Here is a 17,535-nt window from a genome sequence, read left to right as displayed (position 1 = left end):
TCAGTTACTATACCGACTCTTAACTGTCGAACGCAGTAATTTCACCTCCGAGTGAACCCTCTCAAACCCTCTTCTTCCTCCCATCTGACTTATTCTCTTTCATCCAAACATGGTGAGTAAATTACTGATCAGATTTCTGCTATTTAATGTGTTTAAAATTATCCGAGAATCGAGCATCTTCTAATATTCCAGCTCAGGCTCATTCAATGCGTCCGTGCCTTTTGATATGCGCTTCATTTGCGCAGAATTACACCGTTATTTTTTGAATAATAATGAATAGAACGTTATATGCGCAACCTTGGTGGTTGTGATGTGACTGATGCTCCTGATGCTCCTGATGATTTTGGCGGACGCGGGATGCCGTCGTTTTATCGACCACCTATGCTAAGCTAAACGATTTACTCGTTTTAATTTTTTTGAGAAAATAATTTACTATTGACACAAATACTTTTAGATTCATATTTTATTTTTTAGTCATTAAAGAAAGTGTCGATTTTGGGCCATTCGTAGTAGAGACTGCTCGAACGTTATTCAACAATATCCATATTTTTATATGTTTAAAGTTTATATAATAAAAAAAATAAATACAATAATATTGTGTTATTTAATATGACGAAGATTTCTGGAAAAAATTCTGTATTTCACATCTCTTTCATGTGTAGAGTCGATTCAGATTCTTTTAGAAGATTCGATTCAATCTACTTCATAGATCGTCATGTCAAATTAAGGAATCGACTCACTTGTTCGGCTCAGTTGTCTAATCGGATTTACACCCTTCCTCTTTGTGATTTCTGTGTCTGTATTAATCTATAAAAGGTTCATTTATGAGAAAATATTGGATCAGAGTGTGTTGTATTTATACACAGCCATCTAATTACAGTATAACATTGTTCAGTGTTATGGTGTGAATACAGACATATTTAAAAGTATTTAAGACTTGAAATGCGACGTTATTTGGTTAAGAAGCCGGTTGTCCTGCCAAAATGATGGAGTCGATTCAGTGAGAATTTGAACCTATTCTATGTTCTTGGAATATCTGTATTCTATAACATGCACAACATGGCGAAATACGTCTTATATTTTATTGCATTTAATGTTTATTTATAAGTTTTCTGAGTAATTATGCTACCGTATTGATGATTTGGAGTTAACTCTATTTAAAACGCCTTGAACCAAAGAATCGATTCGTTTCAACCGAGTCATGTCTGCTGTGGAATGAATTAGACGCATTAGCGTATAAGTGGTTGATTTGAATTTGCATCTTAGTGCGGATCACTCAGTTTGCATATAAAATAGCCACGTCTTATCTTTTACCATGGTAAAAAGGTACTCAGATGAAGAAGAACACTGCTCTATTGTGGTGTAAATGTTTTCCTGGTTCCTGCAGCAGACCATTTCTATGCAAATCACCCCCCACCCAGTATGAAAAAGCCCTTTTGTGCATCCATAGGGGGATGAATGGGGGTAGCGTGGTGAGCATGCCCTTTGTCTTCCAAAAACGTAATCTAAGTGCAATCTCTGATAACATCTACCGGCTTCTGTACATTTGCGTTGTGCATATAATAAATGACATTTAATCTCTGAACCAGTTCCACCCTTTGGAGACAAGGAATGAAGGAACTTGGGTATAAATAGCTGCACCGGCTTTCATGGATCACTTGAATGTGGGTGCCAGTTGCTAGGCAACAGCATGGCTCAGACCGAAAATGTGCAAATCCCCAAGTACCAGCAGGGTGGAGTCGAATCTGTAGCGCAAAGGAAGGGGCAGATTGAGGGGAGGGAGGGAGGGGGGTACATGGTGTGATCTGGACTAGGTCAGCCCTCTGCGGCTCGTCCGCGCCCGCACGTGTTTTTGAATCGTTTTTGAATAGTAGGCCAAATTCAAATTCCGCATCTACGCATCGCTCACCTTGTGCTTGGTTTGCTTTAAACCAAGGGTGTGTGGTCTTTCATTTGGAAGTCAATGCCAGTTCTGCGAGACGTACGCAGGTGTGGCGTAGGCGTCACGTTTGCTTGCTCACGTGGTCCGTTCTCCTCTTCCCACAGCGCGAGTGTATCTCCATCCACGTTGGCCAGGCCGGCGTCCAGATTGGCAATGCCTGCTGGGAGCTGTACTGCCTTGAGCACGGCATTCAGCCCGATGGACAGATGCCCAGCGATAAGACCATCGGCGGAGGCGACGACTCCTACAACACCTTCTTCAGCGAGACCGGAGCCGGCAAGCACGTCCCCAGAGCCGTGTTTGTGGATCTGGAGCCCACCGTCATCGGTGGGTACAAGATCTTAATGGCATAAATGAAAATAGATGCCAAGCATCAGAGTGCCAAATCATTGTGACTTCCATCCCTCCTTCTCCTAGATGAGGTTCGTTCCGGCACTTACCGCCAGCTCTTCCACCCCGAGCAGCTGATCACTGGAAAGGAGGATGCCGCCAACAACTATGCCCGCGGTCATTACACCATTGGCAAGGAGATCATCGACCTGGTGCTCGACAGGATCCGCAAGCTGGTGAGAACCTAAACATTCACATTGGCCAGATTTCAACATCGCTCATAAATCCTGTTTGTATAAAGATTTCTCTTCGGCTTCTCTTCACAGTCTGACCAGTGCACGGGTCTCCAGGGCTTCCTGGTCTTCCACAGCTTTGGAGGTGGCACCGGTTCCGGTTTCACCTCCTTGCTGATGGAACGTCTCTCCGTCGACTACGGCAAGAAGTCCAAGCTGGAGTTCTCCATCTACCCCGCCCCACAGGTCTCCACCGCCGTGGTGGAGCCGTACAACTCCATCCTGACCACCCACACCACCCTGGAGCACTCGGACTGCGCCTTCATGGTCGATAACGAGGCCATCTATGATATCTGTCGTAGGAACCTCGATATCGATCGTCCTTCCTACACCAACCTGAACAGGCTGATCAGTCAGATCGTGTCCTCGATCACGGCCTCTCTGAGGTTCGATGGCGCCCTGAACGTCGATCTGACCGAATTCCAGACCAACTTGGTGCCCTACCCTCGTATCCACTTCCCCCTGGCCACATACGCCCCCGTGATCTCGGCCGAGAAGGCTTACCACGAGCAGCTCTCAGTGGCCGAGATCACCAATGCCTGCTTCGAGCCGGCCAACCAGATGGTGAAATGTGACCCGCGTCACGGCAAGTACATGGCCTGCTGCCTGCTGTACCGCGGTGACGTCGTACCCAAAGACGTCAACGCCGCCATCGCCACCATCAAGACCAAGCGCACCATCCAGTTCGTGGACTGGTGCCCCACTGGTTTCAAAGTGGGTATCAACTACCAGCCACCCACCGTGGTGCCCGGCGGAGACCTCGCCAAGGTCCAGAGAGCCGTGTGCATGCTGAGCAACACCACGGCCATCGCCGAGGCCTGGGCCAGGCTCGACCACAAGTTCGACCTGATGTACGCCAAGCGCGCTTTCGTGCACTGGTACGTAGGAGAGGGCATGGAGGAGGGAGAGTTCTCCGAGGCCAGGGAGGACATGGCCGCCCTGGAGAAGGATTACGAGGAGGTCGGTGTAGATTCCGTCGAGGGAGAGGGTGAGGAGGAGGGCGAGGAGTATTAAGAAGCGAATCGTTCTCTCCGTAAGCGTATCACGTCAGAAACGTCCCGTGTTCTTTCACTAGCGTGGATCCGTGTGCACGCCATCTCGTTTTCTCGTTTGTGCGTCTGCTATATGTGTTGAAGTTCGGCCTGCGTAGCGGGTAATGTAACGGTACTCTTCTGCTCTCCTGAACCACACGTTTCTTACTGTCATCTTCTGACTGATATGCAATAAATTATTCACACAATATTCACGCCTGCTGTCTGTTTTATCCTCTGCTGAAGAAAACGAGCTGATCCATTAAATCCATTTAATACCAAGTACCATTAACAGCCTTTTATCTCTACAGTTAAAATAAAGAAGGTACATTTGTGTTCTTTCCTCTAATATTTACTTGGGAATGTGAAAAGCACTACATAAATTAAACTTATTATTATTAATAACTCTGCTGTCAGTCCCAAATGGAATAATGACCAACTTTCTACCAACTGAGTTCTAAAAAGTGTTTTCTTAATTCGAATTCACATCGTGAGATGCTGTAAGTGCCGTAGGGTGTCTGGTATTTCTGCATTCTCAACCAATTACAAAACAGTTAATGTTACATTAACACATCAGCCAATCAGCAGTGTAGAAATAAATGAGCTCAGAAAATTGACCATTCGGTTGGTGGCTGACAGACAAAACTCTGACCTTGTGTATAAGCCTGAATTACTTTTACACCAAAATATCTCGTTATAAAGTGGTTATAACAGGCACGTACTGCTCAGTGGCGGCGGCTGGTCTTTCAAAGAGGGGAAGCTCATTGTCGGCTTACATCATAAAATGTCAATTTATTTATAAATAAATGTATAAATTCTCCCCTTTGTTAGTTTTCAAGAAAATGGCCTGAAATGGGTCGCAGCAGTTCGTCTTCCGACTTCACTCGCAAAATCCGCGATGGTACTGAAGCTCCCAGCGACAGCTGTCAATCAAAACGGGATTCAGCCTTTCGACTGATCCTCCAATCATCTCTCAGAAGCTCAGCGTCCAGACCCGCCCACAGCCCCGTTCACCCCCAGAGACGCTCAGCGTCCGGCGGCGGGACAAAATCGTGGCATTTATCCAATGACCGGCGAGTTTCGAAGTTCCGCCCATGCAGCCCCATAGAAGCAAAGAGACGCTCAGCTGTACATATTTGACCATTTAATTTTTTGACATTTTAGGGGAAGCTGAGCTTCACTTACAGTCTTAGAGAAATCGCCACTGGTACTGCTTCTTATTACAAAATCTAAATAAAAAAGAAAATTGCACCCCATTAAAATGATTAAACATGTTTATTGTTTGCATGTACACCAAGACATTTTCCTTATGGAGAATATAAATGATTTACCAATCCTGTCTAATGAACGACCAGTGGAAAAGTGCCTGCAGAGCGATTAAACCAAGCGTAAGGAAGTGAAATGTGCCGCGAGATCAAGACCCGAGCGAGTTCGTCTCATAAACGACGTCGATTAAATTCGACTAGCTGTAAAAAGTGCAGAATTCGTGTAGCTGCTTTGTGAAGCTCTAGATTTTGTCCGACCCGTTTGCCTTCGATCTGTTCAGGTACGTGAAACACTGAAATGTGATCAGCATTCGCCGAGGACTCCTAATCCCAACCCAAAATCAGCTGTTTACACCCAGTTGTAATTCATCAGTGTGGGGTTACTGTGGTGAGGACCTGGGTTCGAACCTCGCCTGTTTGTTCTGCCATCTATGAGTATTCTGTTCTTCTCCTACACTCGATACATACAGACGGATGGATGGATGGACACGTCCTGCCTTGTTATAAACCTGTCCCCTGTTGAAGTATTTCAGTCATGCACACAATGCTTGACAGATCCACCACAGGCCTGGTCAGGATTAGGCTGAATACAGTTGTTGGGGGGGGGGTTTTTTAGGAAGGGAGTGGGGTTGGCAAAAAACATGAGTGCTGTTTGGGATGCATGAAACAACCAGGTGTGAACAGCATCAGTGCTCTGCTAAACATTATTCCAAATTAAATCATTATTCTTCTGTATTAAAAGTAATCACATGATTAAAAAATACTGATTACTGATCAACCGCTTCATCCTGGAGTCCCCTGAGCATTATAGACCTCTGTGCCGACCAGGCACCAAAGCACAGGTGATTCTGCTGTGTGATATGACGGTATACTATGACTGAACACAACCCCGGACCCTCGTTTTCAGGCAGACCAGCTCGAGTATGAACCCGTCTCTGTGTGCCAACACCTTCAGAAATGACAGCAAATCATCTTCGAGACTCGAGTTCACATGTACATTCTTGATACCAGTCAGAGAACGCACAGATGCGAGTTGCAGGGTGCATTCTTAGCCAAATCGCTTGCAAATTTGCATCCGAATCTCCACACACACTGTGGTAAACAGCATTAAAAACAGCAGCAACTCATTTGTCACGTGATTAGCACAGAACAATGTGGATTGGGACACAGCCACACATTGTCGTGATCTGCCGTCCTGCTTTGCTGTAGACTGGATCCAGAACTTTAACACTTAAGGATGAGTGGGACAGTGGGAGTCTAGAAAGGGTTGAGCTTTGGGCGATCAACTGAAAGGTTGAGAGTTCAAATCCCAGCTCTACCATGCAGCCACTGTTGGGTCCTTGAGCGAGGCCCTTAAAGCTGTTTGCTCCAGGGAGGCCGGACCCCTGCGCTCTGACCCCAGCTTCCAAAAACAAGCTTGGATACGCGAAGAAAGAATTCCATTGTACTGTACACCTGTATATGTATATATGACACATGAAAGCGTTCAATTCTATTCTAAATAATAGAATTCTACGGTGATAACCAACCACACTGACGCCCGGGTTCGAATCTTGGCGCTGCTGTCAGCCGGCCTGGCATCCACACACTACTGGCTATGTCTTAGGGAGGGAGGACGGTTGGGCCAAGGCTCTCCATTGTTTCGGCAACTTGTTCATGGTGTTCCTGCTTTGCGCCCAGTGGTTTTCTGTGGAACCTGGCCCACCTCGACCCAGACCAGGATAAAGTGGTTGATGCAAATCAAATATATTGAAATAAAAGTTCATTACTGCGGTAAATAACATGTAAACTTGCACGTAAAGTCACCCAGTTTGGCTTCTTAAAATCAGCGTTTTAGGACTTTCATCGTGGACCAAGTTCATAGTGTCTCACCAAGCGTATGGACGCGTCCTTCACGGATATGACACCCGTTACATTTGAGCTTCAGTAAACGTGTCCTCCTGGGGCTCTTCCTGAGCTTCATTTGACCTTCACCTTCACTCGATGCCAAGCGTTACTGAGCACGCCTCTCAAGTTCCAAATAGGCGGGATGGAGTCGGGTTGGGTATTGTAACCACTGTCGACTGCCTTGCACACCACCTCCAGTTCTTCCTCTCCTTCAGGTAACGGAACGGTTATCTCCCAGAGCTTCCAGGCCCAGGATCGACCGGGTGAGGGAGTCGGCGCGGGTTCTTCACCTTTCTCGCAGTTCTGGAGTTCAGCCACGTGCCAAGTCTTCCCTCCGTCCAGCGAGACGTCCACCCTGACCACCTCCCTACCTCCGCCGCTCCAGGCGTACCCTCTGACCGTCAGATCCTCCGTGTCCCGGTCTACCGAGGATCCGTCGGCGAGGTTCGTGATGGCCGACTGAATCGGGAGCTCCTGGATGGCGGGAGCCGACTTGAAGTCCACCGTGTCCCAGTCGGTGCCCGGTGAGAAGCCTTTGTAGTCGTTCTGCTGCCAGTGGCTTTGGCTTTCCTCGCTGCTGACCACGATCCTGCCCAGCCATTTCACGTTTCGTGCCCCGACCACGCCCGGGACCACCACGCGAACCGGAAAGCCGTGATCCCGCGGCAGATCTTCGCCGTTCATCTCGTACGCTAACAGGACGTCCCCGTCTTCGCCGACCGCCTTGTTTAAAGGGATCGAGGCTCCGTAGGCCGTACCCGTGACGTCGGAGTCTAAACCCTCGAACCGCACGTGCCGGGCTGTGGACGCCACGTCCGGACCAAAGCCGTAGTGATGAAGGACGTCCGTCAGGCGCGCGCCGGACCACTTGGCGTTGCTAATCGCACTAATGCCCCAGTTTAGCCCCTTGACCCGCTTCACCTTGTTCATCTCGGCTCGCCGGTTCCCAGCGCACTGAAGAGTCGCCGTCACTGTATGTTTCGGGAAGCGAGACTTAAGATCATCCAACGTGAGCGACGCGGGGCCCCCCGGAAGGCCCTCGATGATCAGCCTGTAGGTTTTCGGGTCCACCAGGGGGACGGGAAGGTGGTTCCGCTTGAAAAACAGAGCGGACGGGGTTATGTAGCTGTCTGTGAGTAAAGCGGGAGGCGGTTCGGCGTTGAACGGCTTCTGACTGTTCACGCTCAGCGCCGGATGGCGAGGAGGATCCGTGGAATACGGATCAGCGGGATCGGCCGCGGCTTTCACGCGATCCTCCGCCCGAAGGACGCCCACTTGATACTCGCCGAGGATCTCCAGAACGTGGTCTTGCTTGTGGACCGCGTAAAGCGCCCAAAACGGCTCCAAAGCTCCGCCCGCAGCGAGCAGGATCTTGGCGCCGCCGGGGTGGACGGCCACAAATTCTGTGATGTCGTAGACGTTCCCATTGTAAGTGACCCACACGCCATTTTCCAGGGAGCGGTGCTTCGTGACCTCTTCCTGGCTGTAGATGGGCAGGGATAACGGTTCAGTCACCGACGCCGACGCCTGTTCGGCCTACGGGACACAATAAATGACAAAATGAGAAATGATTTGGCGTCGTGGAGGCGCCACCTTGACAAGGTACACATTACTCAGTGGATTAATTTGTCATTGATTCTGAGGGAGGTGCAGGACAGAACAGATTTGTCATATATATATATAAACCACCTCCTTGTTTCTACACTCACTGTTCATGTTATCAGCTCCTCTTACCATATAGAAGCACTTTGTAGTTCTACAATTACTGACTGTAGTCCATCTGTTTCTCTGCATGCTTTGTTAGCCCCCTTTTCATGCTGTTCTTCAATGGTCAGGACCCCCACATGACCCCCACAGAGCAGGTATTATTTAGGTGGTGGATGATTCTCAGCACTGCAGTGACACTGACATGGTGGTGGTGTGTTAGTGTGTGTTGTGCTGGTATGAGTGGATCAGACACAGCAGCGCTACTGGAGTTTTTAAACACCGTGTCCACTCACCGTCCACTCTATTAGACGCTCCTACCTAGTCGGTCCACCTTGTAGATGTAAAGTCGGAGACGATTGCTCATCTATTGCTGCTGTTTGAGTCGCTCATCTTCTAGACCTTCATCAGTGGTCACAGGACGCTGCCCACGGGGCGCTGTCGGCTGGATAGTTTTGGCTGGTGGACGATTCTCAGTCCAGCAGTGACGGTGAGGTGTTTAAAAACTCCACTCATACCAGCACAACACACACTAACACACCACCACCATGTCAGTGTCACTGCAGTGCTGAGAATCATCCACCACCTAAATAATACCTGCTCTGTGGGGGTCCTGTGGGGGTCCTGACCATTGAAGAACAGGGTGAAAGGGGGTAACAAAGCATGCAGAGAAACAGATGGACTACAGTCAGTAATTGTAGAACTACAAAGCTCTTCTATATGGTAAGTGGAGCTGATAACATGGACAGTGAGTGCAGAAACAAGGAGGTGGTTTTAATGTTATGGCTGATCGGTGTATGTATGTATATTTATTTAAAACTTAAGGGCCTTGCTCAAGGACCCAACAGTGGCTGCATGGCAGAGCTGGGATTCGAACTGTTTCTCTTTGTTGGTGCAGACTATTTGGACTCTTTGGAACTTCGTTAGTTGCCCCATGTTGCTTTATTTTCTCCTTCTAAGCTGAACATGGTTACTCTAGTTAAAAAAGGAAATTGAACACTGGCGCCCCCATGAGGTGGACACTTATACTGCACTGGGATTTCTACTGAAAGTCTACTCAATGTTTTAAGTATTTCTTACATTGTCTGTATAAACTGGCACTGTGATCACATTACTAGGGGAGTGTGTGCTGCTTTACCTTGCTGTGATGGAGCCCATAGGCCAGTACAGCTCCAGTTCCCGCTATTAATCCTGTTAGCGCGTATCTGAATCTGAAGCGTCTGGAGCTGTTGTGGTAGTGCTGATCGGTGCCGCTGCTCCCCCATCGTACAGACCCAAATCCCGAACACGCCGACACCAGGGGAACCGGCTTCTTCAGCTGCCGGCTGCTAGACACGTCAAAAAGATCCGCTTTTAGGAATGTGAATTGCAGCTACATTTATGAACACGTCCTACATGCGGCCGCAAACGAAGAGGGCATGTGGATCCACACCCATGACACATTTATGGTACTAATCACTCACAGGTTAGAACTACAGGAGCTAAAGCCTACTGGCTGTTCATGCCACACGGAATCAACACAATATTTAACCAGATTTCTCCAAATACCGTCATGCTGCCCTCTGACGCTGCACATCACTCATTCATTCACTGTCTGTTTTATCACCGCTTTATCCTGGTCAGGGTCACGGTGGGTCTGACTCATTGGACGAAAGGCAGAAAACACCTCCAGCCCATCACACACACACACACACACATTCACAGAAACCCTCACACCAAGTGCGATCTTAGTACCTCGTGCATGTCTTGGTACATCACCAGATTATATTTAAAAGTCCAGTGTTATGCGGAAGGTTCTGGGTTCGATTCCTCAGCCAGGCAGACAGGGTTTGCATGTGCTTCCTTTGCCCGCAAGTTACTGGAGATACTGACAATTGCCCTAAGTGTGTGTGTGTGTGTGTGTGTGTGTGTGTGTGCTCTGTGATGAACTGGCGACCCCGTCAGGAGTGTTTCCTGCCTTCCTCCCAACCTTAACTACTGAGCAGCTGCTACAAATAGAGGAACAGGAGTCAGAATCCATTTGATGACATTTTTCTTTTGTTATTGGGGGAACAATTGTAACCTAGTGGTTAAGGTACTGGGCTAGCAATCAAAAGGTCGCTGGTTCAAACCCCTCTACTGCCAGGTTGCCACTGTTGGACCCTTGAGCAAGGCCCTTAACTCTCAATTGCTTAGACAGTATACTGTCACTGTACATTTACATTTTCAGCATTTAGCAGACGCCTCTATCCAAAGCGACTTACAGTACAGTATACAGTCTGAGCAATTGAGGGTTAAGGGCCTCGCTCAAGGGCCCAACAGCAGCAACCTGGCAGTGGTGGGCTTGAACCATGACCTTTTTGATTACTAGTCCAGTACCCTAACCACTAGGCTACGGCTTGCCTAGTTTACTGTACTGTAGTTCACACTCCGAGTAACTGAGTAACAAAGCAGAACTACACATTCCAAACTCAACAACGTCCAAAGAGCAGCGACCGACGTTTTTATGAAACAGTCGCAGGTTTTATAGGGTTGAAACAGAGAACATGACAATAAAACGTACCTCTGAGCGACTGTGAAGGGAAGACGCGCAAACACGCTGCAGTGTCTGAGACGCTGCATCGCATTAGTGACCTGGAAATAAAGAATCAAAAATAAAACGGGATTTTAAACTACGCCACTGTGGTGCACGGTGCATCATATTTTCCACAACATGAGTCATGAATGTGTTTGCTTTTTTCCTCCCAGTAAAAAGAGCTGAAACTTCCCCAGCACTTACAATCCTGAGACGCCCCCGAGGGTTACAGGTTTGACGTTAACCCTGCGTCTTTTATTGGCCCTCGTGTCAGACGGGAGTCTTTACTGATAAGGAGCACAGACCAGAAATCTGCTTCAAGGGTCCGACGTAGGCAAGAAAGGCTTCAAGTGTTGTAGAATCACACAATAATACTCACTCGATAACCGAACTGAAAATGCTCCCGTCCCAAATCTGACTCTTTCTGACTCCAACCTGGTCCGGAACGCGGGTGTCACTGTCTTCGGGCAAGCAAGCTTTACATAGCTATGTGCAGGTCAGTCCTAAGCCTGCTGCACCGATCTTCAGCAGAGGAGTAAAACTAAATTCTTTTGAGTATTTTCCCCTCCCGACTGCTCGTGCTCTTTTTAACCGAAGAAAAAGGGCACGACCTGACACTCGGCCAGCAGGCGTACCGGTAGGCTGCTCTAAAATACTCCGACCACGTCATTTCGGCTCCGTCTGAGCCAATCCTGGCACGTGGTGGTGAACTGTGGGGTTGACGACACACAGACACGTACAGAACCCATTGAAATGTGTCAGACACAGATTTTCCACCCAGCTGAGCAAAGCACAGACTTTTGAACTGGTTTGCTTTAAACAACCAGTTAATGTGAAACACTGGACTAATATATCAGCACTAATGTAACAGAAATTCAGCCGTTAATGAAGCGCAAGCGAGTGAAAGTTTTATGGCGGATTATCAGGTGTTTTACAGCCGGCGTGATAGCCTCCTGTTTAGGCGTGATAAGCACGAGGAACGCCTCCCTGTCCGCCGTGCGCGAGATATTTTCCCACCTCTCACAACAAGGTCACAACATGTTCAAAACCAAACAGCGTGTTCTAGAACACAGAGCGACACCCTCGCCAAATTTGCTCTGGTGTTGTAATTCCAGATCTTAAAGTCCAGCTGCTTTCCGTTCTGCGTCCCAAAACCAAATGATCCGTGGACGTCATCCGGCCACTTATTGATCGAGTAGGTCAGAGCTGGAGTCAAAGGTTTGCACACACTCGTAGGGCACATATATACTAACTATATGGACAACAGTATTGGGACACCCCTTCTAATTACTGAATGTGTTTCGGCCACAAGAGTTACCAACATGTCTGATAAATCAATCATATAAAGGAAATTATATGCATATGCATATAACCTTGAAGCAACAGTTTAGGTAAGGCTGTTTTAAGGCCAGCTGATGGTCCAATAGCATTAAAAAATTATTTTGGAACGGCAACCCTAGTGCGAACACGTGAGCCGCACTGAAAAGCCAAGCCAGCGCCAGAGAACCAACAGATCTGGATGAACTTGGTTGACTAGAACTGAGCCAGATGTTTGTTGATGGCCATTAAATGTGGCTGATCATGTTGAATGGAGCCAACAGGCTTTGTTGTATTTTTATTTCTCGTGTTTTAATTCATTCAGTCACAGCTGCTGAAATAATGAAGCTCACAGCATACATGATCCTCACGAGTGGTTGTAAACGTTCCATGTTAGAAGTATGTAGGTTGTAGAGACGCGTTCGCAAAGCAACCCGGCCTGTTTATACATTAATCACACTCGCCTCTGTTGCAAGTCTAAACAAAAGCCTTCTACTTCTACTTCTACTGCACCTTCTGCTACAGTTCTATTAGAATACATGAGATTATTTTATTTTCATTAAATTTATTTAGATTTTTTGATCATTTCGATATACATAATGGAGAGAAACAATGAGTGGACACATCTAATGATTTCACATTTCCAGTGAATTAGGTGCACGACCTTTCTAATCAGCAGTGACCGTTAAGTGGAAACTTCTAGAAGCAACAACATCTCATCTGTCCAGAGTCTCTGTGTTGCTGTGTTCCTCGGCTGTTTCTCAGGAGCTCTAAGGAATAATAATTTTTCATGGCCGAGCAGCCAAGAACGACCTTGCATACTGAAAATCTTTTCTAATGTACACAGAATCGAATCAACAATTATTTACGCTTTTTTATTATGTATTCTTTTCCTGCAGTCACTAGTGAGTGTTGGATTTCATCTATAATCAACATCGGACTGCATAATATACCTAACTGCTGTTACATATAGCACACGAGCTTTGTATGATATTCAGGTTGATAAAACAGAGAAATATAAATGCAATCTGTATCTGCTCCTGAAAACACAATTTCACTTTAACTATGCACTTGGGGCGGCACGGTGGCTCGGTGGGTAGCACTGTCACCGCACAGCGAGAAGGTCCTGGGTTCGATCCCCAGGTGGGGCGGTCTGGATCCTTTCTGTGTGGAGTTTGCATGTTCTCCCCGTGTCTGCGTGGGTTTCCTCCGGGAGCTCCGGTTTCCTCCCACAATCCAAAGACGTGCAAGTGAGGTGAATTGGAGACACTGAATTATCCACGACTGCGTTCGATATTAATCTTGTGAACTGATGAATCTTGTGTACTGAGTAACGACCGTTCCTGTCATGAATGTAACCAAAGTGTAAAACATAATGTTAAAATCCTAATAAACAAACAAACTATGCACTTTGTTTTTTTTAATTAATGGTAATAACCAAATGACAAATTTCTTGTTAGTTAAATACCAGTGTGATTTATGTACAATCTAATCCTGTATTTTTTTTAATTATTAAAATGTTTTCATTACAACTGACACTTTAAGCAGTCGATGTGTAGATTCCAGTGTTCCTCTGGTGTTATTTTCCCTTATGATATCAATGGAAAGCATACATTTGTTTAATAACTCTGTCTGACACAGTTTCAGGTTAATAAAAGATTAATAAACGCCAACCTGTCAATAAAGTTGTTTAATTCCCCGTCTTAATTTTTACCTACATTATTTTTGTAAATCCATTTGAATGTACAACTTATTTTCATTATTTGATACTTGAAGGAAATGTTTATAGGTTATTGTGACTGGGTCATATCGTTCACCCCTGTCTTAATGTACTATTTTATTAAATCCACCTAATAAAAAGCACCCAGCTATGACATTTACCTAAAAGACTTTACAGTGATAAGTTGTATGATGTATTTTATTACAGCAAACCAATACTAAATAAATAAATAAACGAACAAATGCCAAATCCTTATAAACTAATCTTACATATATGTGAAAACTGAGTGTATATATACAGTATATGTATCCCGTTCTATTTTTAACACTGTGTAGTACGCTAGTATGCATTTTTCTCTCAGGTGAGAACACGACCGCTGGATACGCACTAATTAAGAATACTACGTAGTACGCTAGTGTGCGGCTTCCTACGCAATTTACGTACCGGCTGTTTACAGGCTTTAAAAGACATCGGTGTGACATTATGGTTACATTAAACATGCCTTAAAGATTAATTAACTATAAACAATATAATATAACTTGAGCCTTAAATGTTTTAGACTGAATTAAGTGTATTTAGAGAGAATCCATTCACAGATTGTGCTAGAATACGCCGACAAGTTACGTAGGCAGCGACGCCACAACTCACAAAACGTCTCAATTCTGCCTTAATAAATCGGTTTAAACCGCCCATGATTAAGGAGGAATTTAGTTAGCTGGATGTGGTTGAGTGATGCAAGGTTAATAAAATATATTTAATGAAGAGAATAACTCACCCGGACTGTTAGTTCAGTAACTTCTCCTCACACAGCCGCTGACTGAATAACTGAGGCGTCCTGATCCTGATCCTGATCCTGAGGACACGCCGCTCAACCGCCAATCAGAAGCGGGGTGTATGACGTCATCAATATTATTTAAATCCAGTTTTTATAAATAATATAAACATGTAATCAAATCTCATTATTCGGATATTACACAATTAATCCAAGAAGGCAACGTTAAAAAAAGCAAATGATAACAGGACAGTGGTAGCTTTGAGGTTTCTGGGTTGAAATTTGTATCTGAGTGATCCCAAAGCAGTCACTGTTGGACCCTTGAGCACAGTCCTTGACCCATTCAGTTCTAGAGGTGGTGTGTAATCACTGACCCAATGCTCTGACCCAACCAGGTGCCGCGGGCCAGTCAATTTTTATATATTTTTCTTTATGCATTTTCTCCCTTTTTAGGGCGTCCAATTGCCCGATTGCGTCACGCTTCCTCTCCACCAATGCCGATCCCCGCTCTGACTGAGGAGAACGAAGCTAACCCACGCCCCCTCCGACACGTGGGCATCTTATCACCTACACTTTGACGAGTGCAGTGCAGCTCAGCGTTGTGTACGGAGAGACACACCCTGAGAGCACTCTTTTCTCATCTCTGTGCAGGCGCCATCAATCAGCCAGCAGAGGTCGTAATTGCACCAGTCATGAGAGAGAGACGCCATCCGGCTTAGTCCCGCGCATATCTGAACAACAGGCCAATCGTTGTACATGTGGCCGCTCAGCCTTAGTCGGCAGGCAGAGCTGAGATTCGATACGATGTATTCCAGATCCCAGCTCTGGTTCCAGCGTGCGTTTTTATCGCAGCGCCACCTGAGCGGCTAGAGCACAGTTTTTGACCCATTCAATTCTGTGTGTAATCACTGCAAATGCAAATAACTAGGTATCCTATAAGCTCAGAGGCAGCTGAGATCACAAATTAACCAGTTAAATAAGTGATTCACCTTGGGAGTAAAACTGTCTCACCTTCACCTAATCTTAGTTTAGTACCTTTTAGGAGAAATGCTGTTCTCTACGGCGATTTTGGTCAAGCCATTCAGATTGTCCAGTGTCACTGTTGATCGCAAATTCATACTAGCATGTCACAACTGCGAAAAATTCCCTTCTTAGGCACTACAATGTAATATTGTCTAGAAAAACCACAGCACAAAGATAACATTTGGATATAAAATCTGTTTTTTGGTGTCTATCATCATAACATTGTTCTTTTTGCAGTCAGTAATAGTGAGACCCTGTTTAATTCCACTGCAAGAGACATCATGATATTTTAAAGTGTGTCCCCGTTTCAACAAAAGAGCATTTGTAAGGTTCACTGGAATTGAGTTCTGGGCTTTGTGCAGGTCACTGGAGTTCCTCCAAAACAAACCCATCAAACCACGTCTTTGTGTACCTCGTTCTGTATGCAGGGGCGCAGTCAACCTGAAACAGGTAATGTCCCTTCAGTAATTGATTATAAACTACTGTACTGTTCAGAATGTGTGCTTATAAAACAGTTGAATTCAATAATTAGAAGGGGTGTATACATACTTTTAGCCAAAAAAAAGAGTACATGTTTTTTTTTTAATAAACAACATAATAGAAACGACATGTGCAACTGTGATTGTGAGTTAAGATTGATGGTTTAAGGTTTATGTTGCATGATTTGTTGTTAAAGTCAACACATTGGTTGGTACAAGTACAGCGATGATGAGAAGAAGTATGAGAATAAAAACGCAGCCTATTCTTTGTGCAGTTTAATTGTTCTCATGATGAATAACCAGTAGGCTTACATGGTGTTGGTATCAGTGGCTCCCTCAGCAGAGATAAGCCTGATTGATTGAGCTGTTAAATGCTTTATGGCTGTCCAATCAATGTTTGTTTATGATTACATGCATGACCTTAGTGCATTATGATAAAAACGTCTTCATTCCCCCCCCCCATGACAACCATTAAACATGATTTTATCAGGAAAGAAAGAATAGCTTTGATAAAAGTGTGATTAAAGTGGCACAGTGGCGAGGCTGGTAGACTAAGTGCCTCACAGCAACATGAACCCTGGAGATCACAAAGTACTCCGGCTTCTGAAAACCTCCTGATGATGGATTGGCTGCTCTGAATCACCTCTAGGTGTAAGAAAGTGAGTAAATGCGAGTGATTGATGACCTGGTAACAGATTAGCGCCCAGTGTTTCCAGGTGGAGCTGGAGCAGCCATTACCCTCACCAGAATTAAGCAGTTAATCAAGAAATGAACTAAAATCATGGCATTTATCCATGTGTATACATTAAAGACATTGTTTACTCATTATGCTTTAAACCAACATGTTTTTGTTTTAGTCTGACAAGTCCAAAAACCTTTCATCATTTACATCAAGGTTGATCATCCATTACGAGCCTAGATTATGCATATACCTTCTAAATTATTTACTAGGATCCAGAATCTGAAAGGAATCATTAATTCTTTACTTCATTTGGTTCGGGTCGAGGTCGCGGGCAGGTCACCAGTACATTATAGAGTGACTACTAACATAAATCCAGGTCCAAAGTTCAAACACCACCTCCAGTCACTGTCTGTAAGAGGTTTAACATGTTCTTTCAATGACTTGGTGTATAAATAGGCAGAGGTTTCCACAGGTGCTCTCCAAAATGTCGTGGAAAGCCTACTCAGAAGAGTGAAGGTTGTTATAGCCGGGTTACA

The 17,535-nt window shown here is 45.6% G+C and overlaps 2 protein-coding genes across 7 annotated transcripts; one reads left to right on the top strand and one right to left on the bottom strand.

Moving 5' to 3' along the window:
- LOC134302109 (tubulin alpha-1B chain-like) lies at window positions 1–3,807 on the top strand. The gene is made up of 4 exons (XM_062987156.1): window positions 1–112; window positions 2,047–2,269; window positions 2,360–2,508; window positions 2,599–3,807. The coding sequence occupies exons 1-4, from the start codon at window positions 110–112 to the stop codon at window positions 3,577–3,579; spliced, it is 1,356 nt and encodes a 451-aa protein (XP_062843226.1). The 5' UTR covers window positions 1–109; the 3' UTR covers window positions 3,580–3,807.
- Window positions 3,808–4,852: 1,045 nt separating this feature from the next.
- On the bottom strand, window positions 4,853–14,884 carry suox (sulfite oxidase). Of its 6 annotated transcripts, none has more exons than XM_062987151.1 (4): window positions 14,819–14,884; window positions 10,995–11,065; window positions 9,591–9,780; window positions 4,853–8,284 (listed from the first exon to the last, which is right to left on the bottom strand). In XM_062987151.1, the coding sequence occupies exons 2-4, from the start codon at window positions 11,051–11,053 to the stop codon at window positions 6,821–6,823; spliced, it is 1,713 nt and encodes a 570-aa protein (XP_062843221.1). In that variant the 5' UTR covers window positions 11,054–11,065; window positions 14,819–14,884; the 3' UTR covers window positions 4,853–6,820. The 6 variants fall into 6 exon arrangements, with proteins under 6 accessions (XP_062843221.1, XP_062843224.1, XP_062843220.1 ...); XM_062987154.1 differs by having other exon boundaries at window positions 9,591–9,777; XM_062987150.1 differs by lacking the exon at window positions 14,819–14,884 and adding an exon at window positions 11,386–12,379.
- Window positions 14,885–17,535: the final 2,651 nt, after the last annotated feature.

Source organism: Trichomycterus rosablanca, chromosome 24 (genome assembly GCF_030014385.1).
Source record: "Trichomycterus rosablanca isolate fTriRos1 chromosome 24, fTriRos1.hap1, whole genome shotgun sequence".
NCBI classification, from domain to species: Eukaryota; Metazoa; Chordata; class Actinopteri; order Siluriformes; family Trichomycteridae; genus Trichomycterus; species Trichomycterus rosablanca.
Note: the sequence above shows the minus strand (reverse complement) of the source record. Positions and strands in the feature narration are given on the sequence as shown.